This window comes from Musa acuminata, chromosome BXJ3-11, assembly GCF_036884655.1.
Source record: "Musa acuminata AAA Group cultivar baxijiao chromosome BXJ3-11, Cavendish_Baxijiao_AAA, whole genome shotgun sequence".
NCBI lineage: Eukaryota > Viridiplantae > Streptophyta > Magnoliopsida > Zingiberales > Musaceae > Musa > Musa acuminata.
The window spans coordinates 6,674,246-6,697,058 of record NC_088359.1 but is presented as its reverse complement, the minus strand read 5'-3'; the positions used below and the strand labels follow the sequence as shown (position 1 = coordinate 6,697,058).

The following is a 22,813-nucleotide window of genomic DNA, read 5'->3' as shown; positions in this document are numbered from 1 at the left end:
ATGTGTTGCCCAACGATTTAACAATGTGGTTGATGAAACCCTTCCTTCCTCTTTGATTAAGTGAAAACAGTACATATATAATGAATATAAAGGACAATAGCTTGCACTACACCACACCCTACAGAACATCCACAAAGTCTTCACAACCTACAACCCAAACAAAGCCATTGATTTCTGTGGCTTCAAGTCTACATTTCAAACTTTGCTGCATGAGGAGTGAGCTGTTATCTTGAACACAAATTAAGAACATGACATGGTTTAATATTGCTGCAGAGTCTAACTGTTGCTGCTGGTCTATTGAGAGTGAAGACAGGTCCTGATGCGACAAACTGAAGCAACCATGGCGGTGGACCAAATCCCATCACATCAGTAGAACCCCTTGTGAGAATATATTAGGGTTACCAGTGGAAGGAGAAGAATGCAAGGAAGGATGGGAAAGCTAGGAGACTGTGAAGTCACAGTTCCCCATGAGTATTTTAGTTGTGCTTGTGGAAGTCTGCAAGCCAAGGAAACACACCTGGTTTTAGAATTCAAGTAGCTGGCAAATCCCATTGACCAACCAGGCAACAGTTCCATCACAGGATGAGAGACTTGGGTTTTGCCGAGAATGATAGATCAAAACCTACTCCTCCATGTTGATACATCAAAGAGGATGACCTTTCTGAGTATGAGGTCAGGTTAGCTGTGAAGATTCCCAGTGCGAGTGGGTTAGCCACATGACCAAATTCTCACAAGCTTCTATTCTCTCTCGCATAGGGAGGATCCATCAAGCATACTTCCTGTCCCCCCTGGGATTTGAAAGAGGGAGAGTTAAAGGTACAGACAAACATGTGAGAAGGCCCTGTTCCACTTGTTCATTGAAGAAGAACCATTGACAGAGAGAAGGAAAAAAGATTGTTTATCTTGTTAAAGCTTGGATTCCATGACCAGCTGTTCCTAGCAGAAGACCACCTCTGTACTCTTAACATGTGGGGGGAAAGCTCGTGATCTAACCTACTTGAGACTATTCCAAGCATAGATCCACATCTCATCTCCCACCAAAATGAGAAGAACAGTAAAGCTTAGTGTTCATAATGGAGCTGCATCAGTTATGCAGTAACCTAGTCAAGAATGGATTGGCAGCAGAAATTAACATAATACAAAAGGGATAATTGAAGCCCCTCACTTAGGATCACCCTTCGACAACAATACGATGTTACCTCTCTCCAATGCATGTGCCAAGCAATCTCAGCCGAAGTATGCGACATTGTGGTTCGTGGTAATGGAGCTGTAGTTGGTGGAGCTGGAAGGAAGGGAAGTGTAGTTGGAAGAGGAGGCGGCGTCGGTCACCGGAGACAGCGATGGCAATGGCACAGGTGGTGGTGCAGCCACAGACACCGCCGCCGACGGAGGAAGCAAAGCAGCGTGAGAGGTGGGGATGATGTTACCACCTGCTTGCCCGTACTTGTGTTTCAAGATCTCAGCCCTCACCGCTTGCAGCTCCGCCTCCAAGGCCTGGACTTGCTGCTGCAACGCCGAGATCGCCCCCATGCACCCGTACACGGGATCTCTGAGCCTTAGGTTCGCCTCGTACACAAGGCTGTTGGCCGCATCAGCTCTCTGGGGCTCGGGAACCTCCTGCTTGACGACGACGACAACAACACACAGGGTTTGCATCAGTACCTGCAGAGACATGAGCAGGAAGAGAAGAAGCTGGCTGTGACCAACCATTAGCATCTTGGAGACGTTGCTTGCACCGAAGACTTTATGCACCAGGGCAAACTTCTGAGGCTCGTGAGGTGAGAAGTAAGGAGAGAAGGGGCAGTCCTGAGCGCACCGCCGCCGCAGGAGCTTGCATGCGGCGCATGGGGTGATGGTGTTTAGGGTTCCGACGGGGCCTACTTGCCTGCCGATCCGATCGGTGATGCCGTCAGCTTCTCTTTTGATCTTCTTGCCGACCTCTTCCATCCTCTCCCTGAAGTGCACCGGCATAAACCAACAACAAGAACACCATCAATTTCTAGTGCAAGATTCTTGAAGAAGGAGGCTCATTCTCCCCTCTCCTATTCTGCTCACCTTGGTGTGGACATTGAGGCATGCTCCTTTGCGCTGGCTATGGAGTTGGGGACAGGGAGGAAGAAGAATGGAGGCAAAGAGAAAGGGGAATGTGAGAGCAGAAAGGTGGAATATGAGCAAAGGAAGGAGTACTTGGAAGCGAGGTATTAGAGGACACTGGACCGAAGCTTAAATCATAGATAGATACGTAAAGGGAAGACAACAGTGAGATTATGGTGAGAACAAGGACTGCTGGCTTCTTGTTTGGTTGCAGCTGCTGATGTTTCTGCTTCTGAGGAGAGAGAGAGGTGTGCTTAATCTGTCATGCCACCTCCGACGTTGACTTCTGTAAGAAACCAAAGGAAAAGTCTCAGATGCTCAGCTTTTGAGAGGTCTCTTCCATCTCTTTCTGTGGAATGAATAGAGACATACGATTAGCTTGGAAGCACTCTCTGTAAAAGGAATTGGTATACCAAAAAGACACATGCATTGAATTCAGAATGATTACTACAGACGCAATCTGATAAGAGAGGCAATATTTCATAGAACCCAATCTATTGGATTTGGTTCAATCCGATTCCTGCAGTCGAACCGAACCGATAAATAATTTGATTATCTCTAATCTTTTCGATCGACCTGGCCGGTTTATTAGACGGTGATTACTTGCACAGAAGGTGTTCGGAGGATAGTTACCATGGGGTCCACGTGGGTCCAGAATCTTTCTCCACTAACGAGGCGGGTTATAGGCTCAGCTCCCTCGTGCGGATCACCAAACAGATAGCTTACAGTTTTCAACGGTTAGGATCTTCCGATCTGCAGTGGACAGCGGTCCCCGCTACATTTGTGCAAAGATTAGAGGCCGTTATCCATGTTTGCTGCCTCTTAAGGGACACGAGAATTATAAACCTGTTGTGATACGAGTCGAATACGGATGTGCACCGCTGTTCCGTTTCCATATTGTGCTTCGTGTTCCGTCCCGATCGGAGGACGTGCTCGCGATCGCCCCTCGACGGCCTGTCCGCTTCTCTCCTTCGATCCCGGTCAAGAACTCGGATCGGAGAGGGAAGATAGAAGCGGAGCAGCCGCCGCCAAGAAACCTTCTTCGCTCTTCTCGTACGTCCTCTCCTCATCTGATCGAGCGGACCGGTGATTCCCCACCCTGTTGCCCCTCTTCGTCTCGTTATACCTGATGTATTATAGATTAATTTACGATTGGAGTTCTAATTTCGTCCCTTTTTTTTTTTCGTCTTTTGCTGTTTGTTTCTACTTTCATCCGATGAAATTCGCTTGTTGCTTCTAATTCTTATTGATTTAAATAAATCACCGTAATTGAGGCATGAATTGGTGACTTCCACTGGGAATTTGGCATATGAGTTGGCTTAAAGGGGCCGATGAGAAATTCACTAGGGTTTGCTAACGTGCTGCTTTTTGTGGTCGTGTCGGCATGGAATTGGACTGTTTAATGATACTTATAACTCGGTTATCAGGTGCATTTGGTTATAGACATTGCTAACGTGCTGCTTTTTGTGGTCTTGTCGGCATGGAATTGAACTGTTTAATGATACTTATAACTCGGTTATCAGGTTTTGTATCAGGTGCATTTGGTTATAGACAAGATCGATGGCTTTGAGAGAGGGGTTCTTCCTTCTTCTTGTACTTGTTATGAGCTGGGCAAGTGCTGATGCCAGAAGTTTGGACAATTTTGATATTATGGGTATGGCATGATGATACACTTTCCCTTTGTTTTATTGCATATAACATTTGGTCTTTTCTACTCTCATTTTTCTTTTTGCCAGTCTTATAAACACTACTGGTAGACATTCATGTAATTTTGTTGAGCAAGAGATTTAAATTGGTATTGAATTTTTTTTCTTTGTACTGTGAAACATAAGAGTCGTACATGAAGAACTTTCAGATAGAATTATAGCCCAATTGGAGCTTAGAATTATGTTGTAACAGGTTCTGTATGCAAAGTTTTCTGACTGATGATAAGATTAGGAATCGGCTCTTGTATGCAGGAACCATAGTAAAACCATTTTTGTTCATGAATCTTTTTCATGCAGCATTACTTACGCTTACTCTGTTGTTTTGTGTTTTTAAGATTTTGATTGAGAGCAGACCTTTATATGATTGGATTTCCTAAGCTACCTTTTTTTGCTTTCCAGCAGTTATCTACTGCCAAACGCCTATGACTTGTATAAGTTGAATTGGTTGTAGCTTCTAAAAAAGGAAAACAGTAATCTTTATCTGACAGTTCCCATCACAGAAGCAGGCATCGAGAGACCTCAAAGCCAAAATAAAGTCGCCAAAGTAGTCGAGGGCTATGATCAACTGTGCAAGTTGTGTGAGAACTTTACTGCACAGGCTACCCAATATCTTGGAGAAAACAAGACTCAAACTGAGATAATTGAGACACTTCATCAAGCATGTTCCGAGCTGAAGCCTTTCAAGGATCAGGTAATTCTTGATGTCATGAGTAGAAATTGTTGCAGGTTAGAATTTCCTGACCAGTTGGAAGTTTTTCATTGCTTATGTGGTCATGATAGTTGATTCCTTTTTGGCTTGCATCACATTTTCTGGCAGTGCATTCTGTTGGTCGACTACTATGCCTCACTTTTCTTTGTTGAGATCTCTAAGATACATCCGGAGGAGTTCTGCACAAAGTTCAGTCTTTGTCAGGAGAGATTATCTGTCAAGAGTGATGATGCCTGCTCTCTGTGTCATGGTGTTGTTGCTAAACTACTTATGAAACTGCAAGATCCTGACACACAGGTAATTGAGGGACTTTTTTTGTCAGTTTTGTTGTTCCAACTCCATTTGCTTCTTCATTTCATTCTACCCTGTGTCTGCAATACCAGAGTGGAGGTTATGGTAATAAAGTCATTTTTGAATAAACTTCTTCGACTAGCAACTGTTACTGTAAGAATTTTTTTAATGATAAATAGCCTAAATTTACATCAGATGCCGGTATTATTTCATCAGATTAATTGAAATAGCATTTGGACTCAATATCATTTCTTCAACAGGGGACGAGTATATTTTAACAGTACACAAATATTTATATCATGCTTTTGTGATCTGTTTGCATGTAGCAAATGACTCTTTTTCATACTACAAATTCAAGCAAGCCCCCTGGTACTGGATGAGTTCTTTCTTTTTCCTTTTTTACATGTTTGCACTATCATCCCTCACATAACATGACACAAACGCACCTAGACTTGTAAGAAATTTCCACTATGGCTTTTGTTGCTAGATTCTCTGTTTTATATGCCAAGGTTCAAAATGCTAATCTGGTATCTTGCTAGTCCAATACCAATTGTCGCATCTGAAAAAAATTGTTCCATGCTGGTATCTGGTCAGTCACAGTGGTATTGGCATATGATACCCTGTCAGATTAATACTATACTGCAAAATTCCAAATTATAGTTTTCTTAATGCCTCCAAATGCTGACTAAATATTAATGTTTTAATAAATTGACAGTTCGAGGTGATTAAAATGCTACTTCAGGAATGCAACAAGGTGGAGAATTATGTCCAAGAGGTAAGCTTTCAGTCACTAAACGCTTGTAAGAGGTTTAGAAAAGGTACCTGCAGTATAAATCAACATGTATCGACTTGAAATAGTGGTCATGTATTGTGACCAACCTAGTATTTTTATTTCAACACATGAAAGTTTCGGAATTTCACTTTGATAGATCAGCATCTCTCTCTCATGGTACTTGACTAGATCTTGTCATTCACTAACTTTCATATGGACATCACGCCTATATCTGGTTTTCCAATCATCTAACTGCATAAACTTGTTACTTGTTTATCTTTTCTCCTCTTCACTGAACAGTGTAAGAAGATGGTCCTCCACTATGGCCCTCTGATACTGGTCGACGGCGAAAGATTCCTTGAGAGCACAAATGTTTGTGCTGCCATGCACGCATGCAAGACCAGCCAAGCAGAACTCGTCAGCACTGCCTTGGTGGCATAAACATCCTTGTAGCATGATACTGCACACAACGTAGCCACATGGAGAAAATGTGAAATGATAAATCATGAAGATGCATGGACTCAGCTAACCGATTATCAAAGATAATTGTCTGTCTATTCAGTTGTAAGCTGTATGTTTGGGATGCAACCTTCAGTTTTCTATTTCACTAAACTTGTTTTTGTCTATCTCTTCTAGTTGTGACCTGGGTTTGCATCCATCTCACTAGGCTTGATTGTTCATCTATTGAAGATACAGATCCAAGGTATTGAGAAGCACAACAAATGTGGTTGTTTCAAGCTATACTCCTTGGCTACATTAGAAGGCCACTTATTATACGGAGAAAGGTATGAGTCTTTCTCCATGTTAGACAAAAACAGATTTCCAACCATATTGACAGGTATAAATGTGTCCTAAATTTCCATTTAGCTAATCTAACCCATGCAAATTCATGGACTTGTAAATGATAGCATATTCATTGCATATTTTTACCCTCTCATAAATTATTATTATTATTAAAACATATATATAATATATTTTTAATCTGACATTGTGTCTGACAAAGTCAGTCTGAGAGCATTACTTCAATAATTATTTTTACTGGTTTTCATCTGTATCTTCTATTAAATATATCAACACAGTCTTCCTATGTGACTTATTTTGACCGTCAATTCCCACCTCCTCCGGCTCGGGTCGGATCCGACCCGATTAGAGTTGGGCATGGAATTCGGCTCCACCATCCCATGATATCATGTTCCCATCGATCCATAAACGGATCGGGTACGCGTGGATCCGATCAGCCGATAGAAATCCGATCAGGCAACGAACAGCCCGACCTCTTTAGGTCGAGCCGCCGCTCCCCGCCTGTTCTCGCGAACCGAAGCCGAAGGAATCGTAGTATGTCGTCGTCTTCTTCGAGTCGAAGGGCTTCGCTTCCGCGGCGGGGCGTCGCCGACGGCGCCAGCGAGGGCGTCCTGGCCCGCGTGTCAAGCTCGATCTCGCAGTCCTGGATCGTCGCCCGGGGGAAGGCGGCCGCCGCCGAGACCGGCACCGTGGCGAAGAAGCTCCTCCGGAGCACCGGCAAGGCCGCCTGGATCGCCGGCACCACTTTTCTCGTCCTCGTCGTCCCCCTCATCATCGAGATGGACCGCGAGCAGCAGCTCAACGAGCTCGAGATGCAACAGTCCACCCTCCTCGGCACCCCCACCCCGCCTCAGCCCTACGCCACCGCGGCCCCCGCCAAGTGAACACGACGATCAGGTCAGCGCGCGATCTCGCCCCCCTTGATCTCCGCTGCGGCTCATATGCTTCTTCTTGGGGCTTAGGTCAGCGGTCATCTTCTTGTCTTGGGAATAAGGAACTATCATGTGTCGGTTTGATGAATTAGGGTTTTGTTAGGAACTGGTGAATTACTCTTTCTTTTTGAATCAAAATATTCATCTTGGTTTCATGACGATGCAATTATGTTGGAGGATCATCTTATATGCTTTTTTAGCAATGGTATGCGGACTACAGAATTAACTGAATCTTTGGTGGTTACCTGTGCATTGCTAAAAGGGATCAATGTCAATTTTTGATGCATCAACAGTTTACCTGCATGCATCTTCTTGTAAGCAGATACTTGAAGTTTGGTGTTGAAATCCTTTACCACTCTACCTTAGATTTTAGTAGGCATGGATATACAAATCATTTGACAGAAGTCCTTATAAGGATAGCATCGTGACGAATAAAAGAGGCCTCTTCTATGCCTTTTTTTGTGGCTCATGTCGCTTGGTCACGAATGCTTTCTTGGTGTCTTTGATCTTTGCCTATCCTAATTGCTTGATTCTGACGATTGTCACTGCTTTGACTGATGGCTAATAACAAATGCCTTGTTTTAATCATTATTATCAGGAAATACTGCCAGATATCTTTCTCCAACCACTGTTTTTTCTGCACTCTGAATTACTCAATAGCTTCGGTTAACTACGTCGTCTGTCTAGAGTGTTCACCAGTTTGATATACTTTTTCTTTTCTTTTCTTTGTATGTTAACCGGTTTTGATCCCTCATCTACTGTGTGATGTCATCTCTTATTCATACAAGTTCCATCTGATGGATCTTTAATAGAGAGTGTGCCTACATTAGGTTTAGATCGAGTCAGCTGTAGGCTTGACTGAGCTAAGTAGTTAAGAAAGCCAATTAATGAGCTATGATTCATCGGATTAGGGTTTATATATATATATTCACTTAAATTCTGTTGTGATTTTTTTATTCTTTTGAAGTAGCCCTACAAGTGTTCAGATTTCTTGTTTCAAAGGTAGAAATCCTATTTGGAAATTAAGTTTGAGTATCACGAGGTTTTTAAAGACGATTTCAGGTCTTTCCTGTGTCGGTTGGTGTAATATAGGCTCTTTCATGTTGGAATACTTTGTGATCACATCTTTTGTTTCTAATTTTCTCCGACACTTTCAGTTTGTAGCTTCAGAATCTTTTTCTGCAACCTCGGACATATTATTAGCGATAATGAGTTCAGGATTTTTGGGTTCGGATTCTTCTTCTGGTTGGTTAGCAAACCCCAAGTCTTTATTTCATCAATAAATGTTTTCACCATCTATTCCTATGATTTAATACTTTTTGTTAATCTTATCTTTTACTCTTCATGCTCAACTTCACACTTCCTACCTCTCATCCTCAGTGCTGTGGGTGAATTGATTTCATTGTTACCTTTCTAATGTAGCTAGTCATGTGTCTTAAGAACAGATACCATCATGGTGGTCCAATCTATTCCGTCTTGGCTGTTCTCCAAAGCAAAGAAATTGTAGTTGATGACACAAAATAATAGTATGATTGCTGCTAATATACTGTTTATCTTTAGTTGTAAAAGGAAAGAAAAGAAAGCTGAATGAATCACTTTACTAGCAGTAAACAGACTTGTTCTTATAGTGGCAGAAATTATAGTGGAAGGGTGATGGAAGGAATACTTGGGAGTAGAAAGATCAGGGAAGGGAAGAGAACCTATTGATATTGAGAAAGGACAAGAGAGGGCTACACAAAAAGGATTTCAACTGTTACAGTCACTCTTGTATGCTTCAGAGTGTATAAAAAGGGGAAGCAAATATGCAACACACACTTGAAATAGCCCAACAATCATTATCAAAATTGCATGCATGTAAAAGGTAAGCATCACAATGTCATCATCTGTAGGATGATAATTTTAGGTCCAGAGTTATCACAAATTCATATTAGATCAGCATGTATTGTAACATGAAGACTTAACCATGATGCCATCATCTTAAATGAATCGAGATTTATTGTTATCAAATGGTATCGGACCAACTTAGTATTAAGACACGATGAGATGAGAGGATTTAGGTATGAAAGGCCTACCTGTAGATAGAGACTAGAGACTCATCACGGCATGAAGTCATCACTATGAAAGGCCTACCTGTAGATAGAGACTAGAGACTCATCACAGCATGAAGTCACCACTGGGGGTGGCGGTGGAGTCAAAACGAGTGTTTCCATTGGATGGGTGGTCGGTTACCAGTGCCTTACCACCATAGTTGCTGCTTAGAGAGAACACATCATACTAAATAGTCGAGAGATGTCTTTTAAGTATAAACTGTTTTCATTAGATTAAATCTACAGAGTGTTATTTGGGATTATGCAATCAACTTTGCATGGACAAAATGATCTAAAGGGGACAAGGAAGTAAAAGAAGATACAAATCTACTTGTATGATGACATTATACTAAATGTCATGTGAAGGACTCGTTGCACATTTGTTAAAATGCGGTGGTGGGTCAGTGATGCATGGATCAAATATTAAACTGATGGCAGCAACCACTACACCTGTCACAGGTTTGACTACTAACTTTGATTAGACAAAGCCACAAGTTTGCTTTGGTAGATCGACTTGCAGGATTGGTTACATGTGAAGGACTTGCTGTGTTCTCCAAAGACAACTCCGACAAAGCATACAATACATACGAGGCATGTACATCCACATCTACCAGCTAAGCCCAACTGAGCACAGCACAGCATCATCCTGCTTGTTGTCAAAGCATCATTCTGCATGGCCGTGAGAGAAGAGCTATCCCGAATGTTAGTAAGAGTCATTCGAACAGGAGGAACAGAACAATTTAATTCCGATAAAAGAAAAAGAGATTGAAGTACCCAACTTGGTGGTGGCTGCAGTAGATAGAGAAAGAAGCTGGACTTGGAATCTCTTGGAAAGTAAGTGCAGCACATGGTAGTAGCAAGGAGCCTTGCAATATTCAACCCAATGCCATGTATGTTTGTTCTTACTTTGATGTTTGTTCTGCCATATCTATCCTTTCCAGTTGGAAATAAGCATATTTTATTTGCCCCTTCATATTTTTACATAACACACACACTCACATATATATACATCCCTTCAAATATAATGTTACATATGTATGTATCACTTTAAATATTGCAATCCTCCATCCTTACCACTTTAAACTCAAGTTAACTATTACCAATCATGGTTGCCATTGAGTTTTTTTTTTCTTTTCTTTTAATTACCTAAATGCCCTTTATCAACATATAGAGTTAATTTAATACTTTTTCTTTATTTTTTAATCAACTATTAGTTCTTTCTTTTTAGGAGTGTGTATATATATATATATATATATATATATATATATTTCTAACAAAAAATAAAGAAATAAAATTTCCCAACATAAGAAGACAAAGTAAACACTCAGTCACCACAAAGATAAAACAATCACCATAATATAAAATCCAGCCATGAGACATTAATTTACATATTAAACAATTCATTGACTTTCAACAATAACATGAAAACATGCCAAGTTTTCCTCTTCGCTATAACTCTCTCTCTCTCTCCTCCTTGCAACAATAGAGACATAGAATTGGGCCCATTGCCACACAATAATAAAAAGAAGGCATGATAAGATCCTCCTCCACTCCTTCCAAAGATCTAAAGGGCTTTTTTATACTAAGGGATACGAGAGGTTCGATGCGCACACCCTTCGCCATTTGTTATGGTCCTAACTCGCGTCGTGATTCGTGCCATCTTTGGGTCTGAAATGATTACCTAAGCACCACCTGACTAAAATTACGCCATGCAAAGGTGTTGCGGTCACGATTTTGAGAAAGCCACCGAGCTTTGGGGCGTTGAATACATGAAAGTGTGCTGAAGATGGGAGCTTTGGGCTGTCAATACCGATGTCAATCGGTTTATCCTATCCAAAGGATGGAAAGCAAAGGTGCTATGGTCACGGAGCTAATTAAATATTATTTTTAAATTTTTGATCTTTATATTTTTAAAAGTTATATTAGTATCTTTATATTTACGAAAATAAAATATTAAAATCGATAATTTTATATAATTAAAAAAGTGTAAATTTTTTTTATTAAAATAATAAGATTAAATATTTTACTTTCGTAAATATAAATATCTTAATATAATTTTTTTAATATAAAATTTAAAATATTTTAAAAAAATTAATTATAGAGGATAATATATAATTAGCCTATGATCATGATCTTATTACTAATAACACTTATAGATTGTGTAGAGCCTAATAACACTTACCATATTCTATGCATAGCGATTTTAGCTTAATTAGCTTTTTGAAATTGAGCTAATTGTGGGTTTGAGTTGCCATAAAATGACCTCTCTTTTTTTCTTAATTTATCTTTAATATTAAAGCCTCTCTTGTTTTCAAAATGTTTAGATTAGATCATTACAATTGTTTCTGAATAGATTTACATGTTTTACTTAGTGTATAATATTAAATTTAATATTAAAAATTTAAGATTTTTTTTTTTTGGCAAATCACCCAAATAGGATTCTTGTATATGATAATAAAAATGCTACTAATAAAAAAATGGGTTGCTTATAAAGGCCTTATAAAATAATAATAAAAGAAAAGCGAAAATTAAGTTATCTTTAAGCGCCGTGGGTCCCACAAGCGACGGCCAGTGGTCTCGCGCAACGCGTCGTCACGGGTCATTAGCTGTCATCCACACACCCGAGAGGATGACGGCACGACCGTCCGATCGCCTCCTCAAGAGCAGCGTCAACTTCAGCCGCACGATCGAGCTTACGGTAATAATGCCACCACAACTCGGCGACAATTACGATTCCACCGCCTCACCCGATTCGGGAGCAAAATTGCGGATCCATTTCATGTTATCGGATCAGTTACGTCCTGTCCACGCACAACACTACATCGCACACATGACGCTTCTCGATGAGCCTTTCTTTGTCTTGGCCAACATCGAGACAAACACTTGCATATATATATATATATATATATATCTCCACCATTGCGTTGTTGGTGGCATTCACCCACCGAAGCAGAAGAGACATTGGTTGGCGCGATGAGGTGGGGGCCGCCCACTTCCACTGCAAGCAAGCGACTCTTACAAAGATGTCATGAACCCAATATTAGGAAAGGTTTGGGGTCGAATGAAACCATCCCCCCACAATGCTCGTCTTAATCGAATTATGTTACGCCCAATATTACAAAGAATTAGAATATAAAAATATTAATTTATGATGTATATATATTTATTATTATTATTATTTTATAAAAAAAATATTATTTATTTTTAATTGAAGACTTAAGTAGTTTAGTCGATAAAGATTTTGATTTTTCTTTATTTTTTTAAAACAAAAAAAATTAAGGAAACTAACTAACAAAAGTCGCTATCAAAGAGAAAGCTGAGATTGTCTTTAGCAAACTAAATGAGAAGAAAAAGCGACATATTTATCCATGGCAAGACTACTTACTACACATATGCATTAGGAAGAAAGGCAGCCAAAAGTTGATGTGAGGACAAGAAGGTGGTCTGATCTCATACCATAGTTTTCATAGATCTCAGCCCCTGCAAGATTTCATCGACGCCTATCGTTGGTGCTCATTGATGGCAAAGTGGAGATAAGGCCAAAAAGGAGCGAGCCTCCGAATGAGGAAGAAAGGAAAGTTCCCATTTTGACGGGTGCATGAATTGAGGCAGCAGTCACTCTTCTCCTTCCTCCGATTCCCAGCCCTCTGCCATTCCTTCTTGCCCTATTTGACTTCCTCTCTCTCTGTCTCTCGCGCGCGCGTCCAAAGTCCACTCCTTTCTGTCTCTACACCGTCCAATAGCTTACATCTTTCTTCAAAGTTTGCATCTTTCCCTCTCCCTGTTCTCGGCCATCTCCTCCTACCTTTGACCGCAGCGTGTGTCCCTTGGGGTGTTCTTGCAGTTCCTGGGATAAGTGTGTTGTTTGACTTGCTCTGGGTTGGCAAAGGGTTGATTTGGGAGCATGACGATTGAAGAGAGCATGGGGAGCAGAGATCAGTTCCCCGTCGGCATGCGTGTTCTTGCGGTGGATGATGATCCCATATGTCTCAGGTTGTTGGAGGCCCTGCTGCGCCGCTGCCAGTACAATGGTTTGTGCCAAAGTTTGCATCTTTTTCCTTTTTCGTTCGAGCATTCTTCTTATCCGATCGAATATCGTTTCCTCTCGAGAACAATTGTTTCTCGTGTTTCTAGATCGTGCTATTTCTTTCCTATCATTTAAACCTAATTCTCTGCTACTTTTTGTTTGAAAATATTGGTTTTCTTTTCTTGATTAGTCCTTCGTGTTACCTGGAAAAAAAAAAATTGAATCTTGTTAGTCTGAGGACAAGTTCCGGAGCTTATGGAATCATGGGTGTTTGTCTGTCTGTGTTCTTCAGTTACGACGACTGATAAAGCGATCACCGCATTGAAGTTGTTGAGGGAGAACAAAGACAAGTTCGATCTGGTTATCAGCGACGTCCACATGCCGGACATGGATGGTTTCAAGCTCTTAGAGCTTGTCGGCCTGGAGATGGACCTGCCAGTTATTAGTAAGTCTTAGAAACTTTCTTTGGATGGTTGTGGTGATCCATCGAGACTAACCTTTTGCTGTCATGTAGCATATGCTTTTGCATCTGGGATTATCCTTTATAACTGAATGATTCATCCCTCAATGTTTATATGTGACATTTGATACTGTTAAATCAAATGTAGAATAATAATTAATAGTTACTGGATGATGTGGGTGGTTTCTGAACAAAATTGAGCTTATGATGTAGTGTTGTCCGCAAATGGTGAAACCCAAACTGTGATGAAGGGAATCACTCATGGAGCTTGTGACTATCTGCTGAAGCCTGTGCGGATCGAGGAGCTGAGAAACATATGGCAGCATGTCATTAGGAGGAGGAAGTTTGAAAGACGATGCGACAACGATCCTGACGGTAGGGAGGATGGCCAAAAGTCTCAAGTTGCAAAGTCCGAAGATGGCCAAGGGGCAGCTGATCACAGTGGAAAAATCAACAAGAAACGGAAGGATCAGAGTGAAGTGGATGAAGATGATAGTGAAGACAACATGCTAGATAATGAAGACCCGTCTGCCCAGAAAAAGCCTAGGGTTGTTTGGACTGTTGAGCTGCACAGGAAATTTGTTGCTGCTGTTAATCAACTGGGTGTCGACAGTAAGTATCGTCTCAGGCATAATTTTTACTTTTCTTTAATAAAGGTGAAAAAATAAAATAAAATGGGCGTGTGCTTTACAATTGTTTTGTTGACATTTGCTTGTCTTGGCAATTACTTAAAAAATAATTTCTCTGCTTGTTCTTCCTTTTGCAGAGGCTGTACCGAAGAAAATACTTGATCTCATGAATGTGGAAAAACTAACAAGGGAGAATGTTGCAAGCCATCTACAGGCATGTTTCTTGCTTTAAATTATTACAAACAAGATTCATTGTAAGTTTTATTAACAAGTCCTGGTTGTGTAAAAGGCTACCAAACTAAGAGTTGCTCCTGGTTTTGGTTCCTCACTGGTTTCTGTCGTGAACACTTTATGAACCTAGTTCTCAGAAACCTGAAGATGGATCTACATGAGTCGATCTAATTATCTAATTAGAAAGTCTGTTTTAGATGCCTAAAATATATATGAATATTGATACCAACCCTTTTACTTTGCAATCAAGCTCATAATTGATGGATCAGAATATGTATATATGAATGTTGATACCGACCCTTTTACTCTGCAATCAAGCTCATAATTATGGATCAGAATATGTATCGTAAAAAATCACACTTCCTCGTGCCTGTTTGTTTCTTTTCTAACTCTCCTATCTTTGTGGTTGCAGAAGTATAGGCTCTATCTGAAAAGGCTCAGCGCAGTGGCAGGCCATCAAGCTAGCATCACTGCAGCTGTCGGAGTTAGAAATCCATCCTATCTTCATATGGCCTCTTTCAATGGTCTCAGAAATTACTGTGCAATCAATGGATCAAAACAACTGCCAATCCTTGGATCCCTTCAACAGAATGGGTTTGGTAGAATGAATAGTCCTATGCTAGGAATGCATGCACTACTACCTTCTCAGACAGTTCAGCTTGGTGGTGCGCACAAAAATGCAAGCAATCCATGCAATGATTTAGGGAAGATACCAGGGATCATTTTACAAGGAAATCATCGAGTCAATTTGCTTCAGGGGGTGCCCACGGCTTTGGAGTTAGAGCAATTTCCACAACCTAAGTTAATGCAGGAAGCAAAAAGCCACTTCCCTGCAGGCTTATCTGATAGTGGACTTGCTGCTGGTCCTTGCAGTAATTCTTTTCCTAATGTTACTAACAATTCTCTATTAGTGCAAGCTAACAAGCAACACAATCAATCAGGAGGATTAGACAATTTTTCAATAGTTAGAATGCCTTCCTCGAGCTCAGAGCTTTTTGAGATTGATCTTCAAGATGTGTCTCAGTTTTCCAGTATCAGTAGATGTGATGGCTCATGGCAGGGTGCTGTTGCATCAACTGAGTATTCTGCAAATCCCTTGCCTATACTTGCTCCTTATAATCATACTGATATACCTCCTGGTAATGTTGGAAGAAACATTTCTACGGTAACTTCACATCCAGTCACCAGGACTCTTGATGAATCTCCAAACATTAAGGCTGTTGCACCTCTTTGTAATCCAACTACAAGTAATGGTGTAAACCAGGTTCGTTTGCTTAGTGCGAGCTCAGTGCCCACAGCTCTTGACAAAGATCCAAAGTTCTCAAATTTCAATATAATAGGCAACTCTCAGCAGAAATGGGATTACACATTTAATCCAAATGCCGTTTCAAGTGCTTCCTCAAGTTCTTCATTGCCCAATCTTAGGATTACTGATGCAACTGCTCAGTGTCGGACATCAGAATTTGTCTTTTCTAATAAAAATTTGGATGTTGATTCAATAGGCCAAGTGAATTTTGGTTCTCCACTCATAACACAGAATTGCATGATTGATAAGCCAACTAGTGATAGTCAGCTGAATTTTAAGGGTGAATACGGCTCCACAAGTTTTCAGAGTGGACTAAATTCTGCTGGTTGCAGCTTGGATGATCTTGTGAATGCCATGATTAAACCTGTATGTATCTTTTCCCTTTACCCTTCAGTCAATCTTTTGTATTATTGTTTCTTTATTTTTATGATAATGCTAGTATAGATGGACTAAATTAGTCAAATGCTCAATTACCTAGATGGAAGGGTGTTTACAATCAGCATTACATGGTTGGTATTATATGTGAGACACCACTTTCCCTTTGGTTATGACGCTGGTTCAGGAATGTCATAATCACATCAGAATTCAGAACTGTCTATCCATGGAGTTTTCTTTTGTTAAATGTAGCAGTCATGAAGTTCTAATCACCTTGAGATGGTTAGAAAGATGATGATGAATAAGCCATCTAAACTTCTAGTCTTTTCCATATCTAAGGGGATTTTAGAACAACTTGCCGGTGTTATTGCTGAGCATAGGCACCTTGCATGAAATGTTTCTAATATGATTTACTGAATGTATTTACTTCAAAGATGTTAGTATATGTACATAGTAAGCTATAGAATATCTCATCTCCCATGAAAAAAGCTGACTGATTCTGAATATAAAGCATCCCTATGATAGGGTTATCTTTCCTTGTCGTTACACAGTAATAGTTTCATCCTTTTGAATACCCTCTAATGACAGGAGCTACATCTAAAGTGTTCGTAATTCTGAAATCTTCTGACTGAAAGTTAGTATCATGACATCCAGAATTCCCACTCTCTTCCTTTCGCTGATTCTCGATATCCCTTCTTCCATTTTCTGTATTTTTATCTGTGACTCTTCTTTGATGAGCCAACTGAATTGTACATTTCTTCCCTGTTTGTGCTTGTAAACCCTAGGAAATAACTGACTCCAATAAGAGCTCAATCTAATGTTCCTGAAAGCAAAAAAGAACTTGCTGCTTCACTGTTTTTGGGTCAAATGACCTTGTTGAGACTCCTCTTTTACAGCTGTCCTTCAACTCCATATTGCCAATTGCCAGGATATTTAATCTATACCACCTACACCAGGGCAGTACAATATTCATACTACAATAAGATTTAGATCATGTTTTTATAATTTCCCAACAAGTTTCTTCATCAAATCACTATAACTGCACTACCTATAGTAATTTAAAAAAAGAAAAAGGAAAACAAGAAGGAACAAAGCAAACATAAGAAGAAAAACAAAGATAATATAGTAACCGATGAAGTGGAAAAGAAGGTGTATGTGCATTAATATATGGCAATTGTATGTTTATTTTCAAGGACACTGGGATAGGTGATGGCTACTAACAACACTACAATATATAAACAATTAGATCTTAGAAATTGGAATATGCTGTGGCATGGTAGATCAAGTTCATAGATGGCCTATCTCAAGATGCGATTGTTGTTGAAGTAAGTAATTAAAAAAAGATAATGTTATCAGCAGCGACATTGTTGTCATTTAAGTAAAACATATTACCTATGTTTGTTTGGCCATAGATAATAACCACTAGTTTATTGAAACCAACATACATTAGGGCAAGCTTGGGTTTTTCAACTAAAGAGGGAGTGTCATGGACTTGCATCCAAGAAAAGGATGGAAATGTCTATATCACCTGTGAAAAAAACTCTGGTCTATGAATATCTCTATCTATTCATCAATTATTGGAACCTCTTATAGTCCTACATCTCTTTTCTGATCATCAGTCTGTCATCTATTTCCATAACAATCTTCACTCAGAATGTTGCTGATATCTTTATTGCATGACGGTGAGAAAGCAAGTTGCCAATCATAGCAAGTGGACTAACTGTCTTTTTTTTCTTTTCACAGAATCTATAACTCTAGGAATGGGTTTGTTGAGTTAAAAGCAGAGAATAACTGAATGTGGAACATTAATGGGGCATTTTGGGTTACATGGAGAGTTATCATTTATCAGAATATGACACAATTTATGAAAGTCTTTGCTGCCAGGTTTTGTATGAAGCAGACTATGAGCCTCAAATATGAAGAACAGGTTATTTCTGAATAGAGATATTCATTTTTCTCTGCTAGCAATTATGAAGATGGATTTAATAATAGATGGTGATGAACTCAACATACATTTGTTTTTTTTTCTTTCACTCCAGAAACAAAATAATCGCCTATTTGAACCGAAGTGATATCTTGAGATTAATGATTTGGTGAACAAGCTCATCTACTTGACATGCTCGACAAATAGGTAACAAGTCTGCATGGTCAGGGGCTCGATTCTGTTAATGGTGCTTTGTGCATCCTTTTTTTTACGCCATGTGCACTTCTCTCCCTTGCTTCTTTGTTTTTATCCCTTTGCTTACTCCCTATCTATTTGAGTTCCTATGCACTTGTCTAGCTCTTGCTGGTTGTATCTCTTCCTATGCACATGGTGAACATTTGGTAGCTTTTGTGAATTTGGTCATCTGTGTATGTAGATACTTATCCCTTGTCTGCACCAATTGAACTCTTAGATTTTGTATTCTTGGACATCTTTTCATCAGTTTGACTACCTATATTGGTTCCAAATCATGTCACACCCCGTAAATTCATCTCATAATTTTCAAATCTTTTAGACACAGGAAATCGTGGAAAGAACTTGAAATTGTCTTGTACTGTAATCTAAAGTAGGAGGAAATGAATCGGAAGAGGAAGATTGTGTCTCTTATACTAGCTTGTAATCCCAATTCCTCGACAGAGATAATTACCCAGATTCCTCGACAAATCTTGTAGAAGTAATTTGGCCATGCTCTTTTAGTCATTCATCAAATCCATTTTTCTCGTCTTTTCTTTCTACAACACTATGTAAATTGGGTTTGTGGACAATTTCAGATCTTTTGGTGCTGTATCTAATCATGTTATATACCAGAATAAGATATTTTCAGATGTGTAATTGTTTTTAATTCTCTGCCTTTCAGGAGCGCGACGAGATTGCTTTCGCGGATATGGACTTGGGATGTGATGTCTACTCTTTAGGTACTTGCATGTGAAGGTCTTTTCACAAACGATCTCCATCAATCATCAATGGAATTTAGGCAGGGCATTGTTACGACCGACATACGGTCAAGCTTGTTTATCCTTTAATATTTGTTTTTCCTAGAACGATGAACACGAGTGTAGCTGAGGAGTGTGTTATGTTGGGTGCGATAATGATACCGACCATTGTCTTTCACCTGTTCTTGCTGCATGCTTTTCTTGTTCTCTTCGACCTACCTTCCACTGTTTTTCTTCTTCCCTTTGATGGCTTGAGATGGCCATTAAGAATTTTGAGCTTCTTAATGTATTAGTTTGACTCATCCCTTCATTCATCTGGTTATTGAATTGACTGAGCTATAATGTAGCTGGTTCATCATTTCTCTCTCTAACGACTGCCCAAAGCAAGCTGAGAGCAGTCTCTCCTCAATCTACCACTCATCTCTACAAGTTCATTGATTGTGATGTGGCTACTCTGTCTATGGTTTCACAGTACGTATTGGTCCAAGTATCACCATATACTGATTGATAGATTATCGAAATGATTGAGATCGAAATCATCATTACTCCCAGACCATTAGATTAAGCATCCAATTTCAACAATGTTTGAGCACAGGAATACATAGCCTTCTCTGATCACAGTCACATGAAGGGTTAGATCCAGTAGATGACCTCAATGATGTTTTCTCATATCTACTGTTGCAGTTGAAACGATCCTTCAAATGCTGCATCAATACAGCATTTCCATGAGGATTTCTTTTGGTGTGATGTGATTCTCCTCCTTATCAGCATCATCATCCCTTTGTCGTCCTCCTCAGGAAACCGATCTTACAGTGAAATCTCTTCTCTTGCTGAAACATTCCCGCTCTTCATCATCATCATCATCATCATCATCAATCATCATGGAGAAGACACATGGAACGATGAGGCTGTTACTTGGTTGGAGGAGGAGATGTCTCAGACATCCTTCCGGAAATGGCAGCAGCCATAGCAGCTCTGAAATCTGGATTGTTCGTCAGGGACACAGCCATCTGCTCCACCAAACTGCGCTGCGGATTCGGCGGCTCTACTTCCTGCGGCCTCGGTGGTGCAGGAGCACTGCGGCCTGATGCGTGCGGAGCTTCAGGACGAGAGGATTGGCCGTGGCTGTGCTCGCCCTCGTACGTCGCAACCAACATGGACGCGTCCTCCGCGCTTCTCTGGACCTGCAAGGCAACAACACGTATCATCAAGCGAGATCAGTAGACAGCATTTTGATGGAGGGAGGAGTTCTCATTTCTTCTCCGGATTCATCCATCACCTTCTTCTTGACAGAGCAAGCTGGGGCAAACGAGCACCTGAAGTATGCTCTCGGGCATGGGTTATCTCTGGTTACCTTCTGACCATATTTCCGCCATTGATACCCATCTTTGACCACCTAAACAAGATCGATTCGAGTCAGCAATGAGAAGCCCGTAGGTTCATGTGAGGGAGTTTGGGGAACTCACGAGGCTCGAATCCGATGGATCAGTGAGAACGTACAGCTTCGAAACCTTCGGCTTACGCTCTTCCTCCTTAACCCGCTTGGACGACTCCTCGCTTGAGCTGCTCCTCGCATCGTCCCTCTTGCATGACGAGGTCTTGGGCATCACCACCCCAGTCATGTGACTCCGAAGCGTGCTGTAGCTGGCCGCCATGTCCGAGAGCATCTCCTTCAGCCTCTTGTTCTCCTCGTTGGCGCGGCCGAGCTCGGCCTCCAATGCCTTCACCGGACTTAAGAGCAACCAAATCAGATCTCTATCGACTACTGACGAACATGAAGATGCTGACTCACCTCCTTCTTATTTTCTTCCACGGAGAGCTTCTCGCCGTCGAACCGAAGGGAGCCGATGGTGAGATCGAGATCCACGGAGGACGTCAGGTCCATGATTTGCCGACTGGTAAGCCTCCTCTTGATTTGAAGCTATATATATATACACACATATATATACAGTGGTAGATTGAGAGAGAGACAGAGAGAGAGAGCTTGTCTTCTTCAGGTATGAGACTTGCCTGCCTGCGCAGGAGTATTGAGATGTGGATTCTTGATGGTGTCTTATATTAGGTATGAGATGATGAGGATACTTATGTTTGCCTCGTGCTTCTTCGAAATAGTGGTCGGTGATGGGACCGGAGGAGGAAGGCGAAGAAGAAGAAAAAGCTACAAGAGCAAGCAGCCGACGCACTCACACACCAAAATTAAACCCACGTGCTAGAATAAAAGACACAGGGGTGGGGCCCGCGGAACCCGGCAGGGGTCAAGTGGGTGAGAAGAAGCGGAAAAGGTCAGAAAAAAAGAACACGTGCCAAAAAAGCACGTGCTGCAAAAAGCATTGGGCGGGGCCCCGGTCGGTGATTGGTGGACCTTCCGCCACGTGGATTAGAGCACGTTTTTTTTGGGTTCCTGTATATTTATTGATATACCTTTTACGCATCAAGATGATTTATAATAACTTGTATTGTAAAGTAATTTATCACAATTTTTTTATTTTTAAATATTTTTTAAATGATAAATAATTTTTTTTTAGAAAAAATATAACACTACTCTGATTAATCTAACATCAAAATTGAATAAAAACTTGGTCACAATAATTCAAAAAATTGATCTTAATTCAAAAAAATTGATCTTAAAATCATAATAATTCAAAAAAATATATTTTAAATTGAAAATTTCCAAAGAAGTTTATCCTATGATAGGTCAAAGCCTCATTCTCTCCTAATTTATTAATCTTGAGATGTTATCATTTGGTGGCATATCTTTTCCATGTCTATTTCTTTCCTCTGAAAGTGATTTGCTCTCAATTCTTCTTACCTTTAAGTAAAGAAAAGGATAAAGTTTGGACAAAAGAATCACAATAAAACTCAGGAAAAGTATCAAGAAATCACTTTGAAAATGTGTAACGTGCCCTATAAGAGATTCTTCCTCTTGGGATGTATCAATTCAAGTGGTGACAACAAAGCAAAAGATCATTGGATCTCATGTCACTTTCTTCCTTTTGAATGTTCAAGGAGTTGGAAAGATTTGCTTCAAGTCTTCCATCGTACTAACAAATCGTGAGAGAAGAAAAGTTGTGGAAATCACTCTAAAAATGTGTTACATGCCTTGGCTCATGCAAATTGTGTTTAGAAAGCACACCTCTATTGTCTAAGTCTCCAACCTAAACCACCAAAGACTTGGCTCACGAGGAGGAGTGTGACGACCATATGCCTCTCACCTATTCGATCTGATGTCTCTCCAATTTCTTGATATTTGAGTTGCAACAAAAGAAGAAAAAAAACGTGAACCATGTAGAATTAATTCACTTTGATATCTAAGCCAAGTAGGAGTTAGGAAATTTAAATTGAGATTCCAATTATTTGTTATCAATGGAGATAAACAATTGAGGAGAAAACCAATTTAACTCTCAATATCGAAGTATGCATCAATACATATCATTGATTAGTATATTGTTGTATAAGTAATAGGCCTTACGTCCAAAT

The 22,813-nt window shown here is 40.3% G+C and overlaps 5 protein-coding genes across 15 annotated transcripts; 3 read left to right on the top strand and 2 right to left on the bottom strand.

Moving 5' to 3' along the window:
- Positions 1-1,043: 1,043 nt before the first annotated feature.
- Positions 1,044-2,402, bottom strand: LOC103970702 (LOB domain-containing protein 15). Its single transcript, XM_009384593.3, has 3 exons — positions 2,056-2,402; positions 1,708-1,954; positions 1,044-1,617 (listed from the first exon to the last, which is right to left on the bottom strand). The coding sequence occupies exons 1-3, from the start codon at positions 2,067-2,069 to the stop codon at positions 1,228-1,230; spliced, it is 651 nt and encodes a 216-aa protein (XP_009382868.1). The 5' UTR covers positions 2,070-2,402; the 3' UTR covers positions 1,044-1,227.
- A 571-nt stretch (positions 2,403-2,973) lies between these two features.
- On the top strand, positions 2,974-7,463 carry LOC135653395 (uncharacterized). 8 transcript variants are annotated; one of them, XM_065175331.1, is made up of 6 exons: positions 2,974-3,180; positions 3,618-3,748; positions 4,289-4,491; positions 4,672-4,806; positions 5,516-5,575; positions 5,873-7,463. In XM_065175331.1, exons 2-6 carry the CDS (start codon positions 3,655-3,657, stop codon positions 6,011-6,013), a joined length of 633 nt encoding a protein of 210 aa, XP_065031403.1. In that variant the 5' UTR covers positions 2,974-3,180; positions 3,618-3,654; the 3' UTR covers positions 6,014-7,463. The 8 variants fall into 8 exon arrangements, with proteins under 8 accessions (XP_065031403.1, XP_065031398.1, XP_065031402.1 ...); XM_065175326.1 differs by having other exon boundaries at positions 2,980-3,147; positions 4,618-4,806; XM_065175330.1 differs by having other exon boundaries at positions 2,980-3,180; positions 3,630-3,748; positions 4,307-4,491; positions 4,618-4,806.
- LOC103970700 (mitochondrial import receptor subunit TOM9-2-like) lies at positions 6,910-7,463 on the top strand. The gene has a single exon (XM_009384584.3). It carries the CDS (start codon positions 6,910-6,912, stop codon positions 7,255-7,257), a length of 348 nt encoding a protein of 115 aa, XP_009382859.1. The 3' UTR covers positions 7,258-7,463.
- A 5,335-nt stretch (positions 7,464-12,798) lies between these two features.
- LOC135652367 (two-component response regulator ORR24-like) lies at positions 12,799-19,514 on the top strand. 3 transcript variants are annotated; one of them, XR_010502112.1, is made up of 8 exons: positions 12,799-13,423; positions 13,712-13,864; positions 14,093-14,491; positions 14,646-14,722; positions 15,152-16,411; positions 18,164-18,347; positions 18,460-18,551; positions 19,261-19,514. XR_010502112.1 is itself a non-coding variant. In XM_065173219.1 (6 exons), the coding sequence occupies exons 1-6, from the start codon at positions 13,297-13,299 to the stop codon at positions 19,330-19,332; spliced, it is 2,088 nt and encodes a 695-aa protein (XP_065029291.1). In that variant the 5' UTR covers positions 12,799-13,296; the 3' UTR covers positions 19,333-19,514. The 3 variants fall into 3 exon arrangements, 1 of the variants encoding a protein (XP_065029291.1); XR_010502111.1 differs by lacking the exon at positions 18,460-18,551; XM_065173219.1 differs by lacking the exons at positions 18,164-18,347; positions 18,460-18,551.
- A 378-nt stretch (positions 19,515-19,892) lies between these two features.
- LOC135652531 (WRKY transcription factor WRKY71-like) lies at positions 19,893-21,368 on the bottom strand. 2 transcript variants are annotated; one of them, XM_065173523.1, is made up of 4 exons: positions 21,129-21,368; positions 20,803-21,057; positions 20,616-20,732; positions 19,893-20,520 (listed from the first exon to the last, which is right to left on the bottom strand). In XM_065173523.1, exons 1-4 carry the CDS (start codon positions 21,219-21,221, stop codon positions 20,248-20,250), a joined length of 738 nt encoding a protein of 245 aa, XP_065029595.1. In that variant the 5' UTR covers positions 21,222-21,368; the 3' UTR covers positions 19,893-20,247. The 2 variants fall into 2 exon arrangements, with proteins under 2 accessions (XP_065029595.1, XP_065029596.1); XM_065173524.1 differs by having other exon boundaries at positions 20,803-21,067; positions 21,129-21,284.
- Between the last annotated feature and the right edge of the window lie 1,445 nt (positions 21,369-22,813).

Excerpts from the sequence above, each read along its gene's own strand:
- LOC103970700 (XM_009384584.3), top strand. The coding sequence starts at position 6,910 with ATGTCGTCGTCTTCTTCGAGTCGAAGGGCTTCGCTTCCGCGGCGGGGC.
- LOC135652367 (XM_065173219.1), top strand. The coding sequence starts at position 13,297 with ATGACGATTGAAGAGAGCATGGGGAGCAGAGATCAGTTCCCCGTCGGC. Across the intron at positions 13,424-13,711 it reads GCGCCGCTGCCAGTACAATG|TTACGACGACTGATAAAGCG; the intron begins GTTTGTGCCAAA and ends TGTGTTCTTCAG. Across the intron at positions 13,865-14,092 it reads GATGGACCTGCCAGTTATTA|TGTTGTCCGCAAATGGTGAA; the intron begins GTAAGTCTTAGA and ends CTTATGATGTAG.
- LOC135653395 (XM_065175326.1), top strand. The coding sequence starts at position 3,655 with ATGGCTTTGAGAGAGGGGTTCTTCCTTCTTCTTGTACTTGTTATGAGC. Across the intron at positions 4,492-4,617 it reads TGAAGCCTTTCAAGGATCAG|TGCATTCTGTTGGTCGACTA; the intron begins GTAATTCTTGAT and ends ATTTTCTGGCAG. Across the intron at positions 4,807-5,515 it reads TGCAAGATCCTGACACACAG|TTCGAGGTGATTAAAATGCT; the intron begins GTAATTGAGGGA and ends ATAAATTGACAG.
- LOC103970702 (XM_009384593.3), bottom strand. Across the intron at positions 1,618-1,707 it reads ACGTCTCCAAGATGCTAATG|GAGGTTCCCGAGCCCCAGAG; the intron begins GTTGGTCACAGC and ends GTCGTCAAGCAG.
- LOC135652531 (XM_065173523.1), bottom strand. The coding sequence starts at position 21,221 with ATGGACCTGACGTCCTCCGTGGATCTCGATCTCACCATCGGCTCCCTT. Across the intron at positions 21,058-21,128 it reads TGGAAGAAAATAAGAAGGAG|GCATTGGAGGCCGAGCTCGG; the intron begins GTGAGTCAGCAT and ends AGTCCGGTGAAG. Across the intron at positions 20,733-20,802 it reads ATCCATCGGATTCGAGCCTC|GTGGTCAAAGATGGGTATCA; the intron begins GTGAGTTCCCCA and ends GATCTTGTTTAG.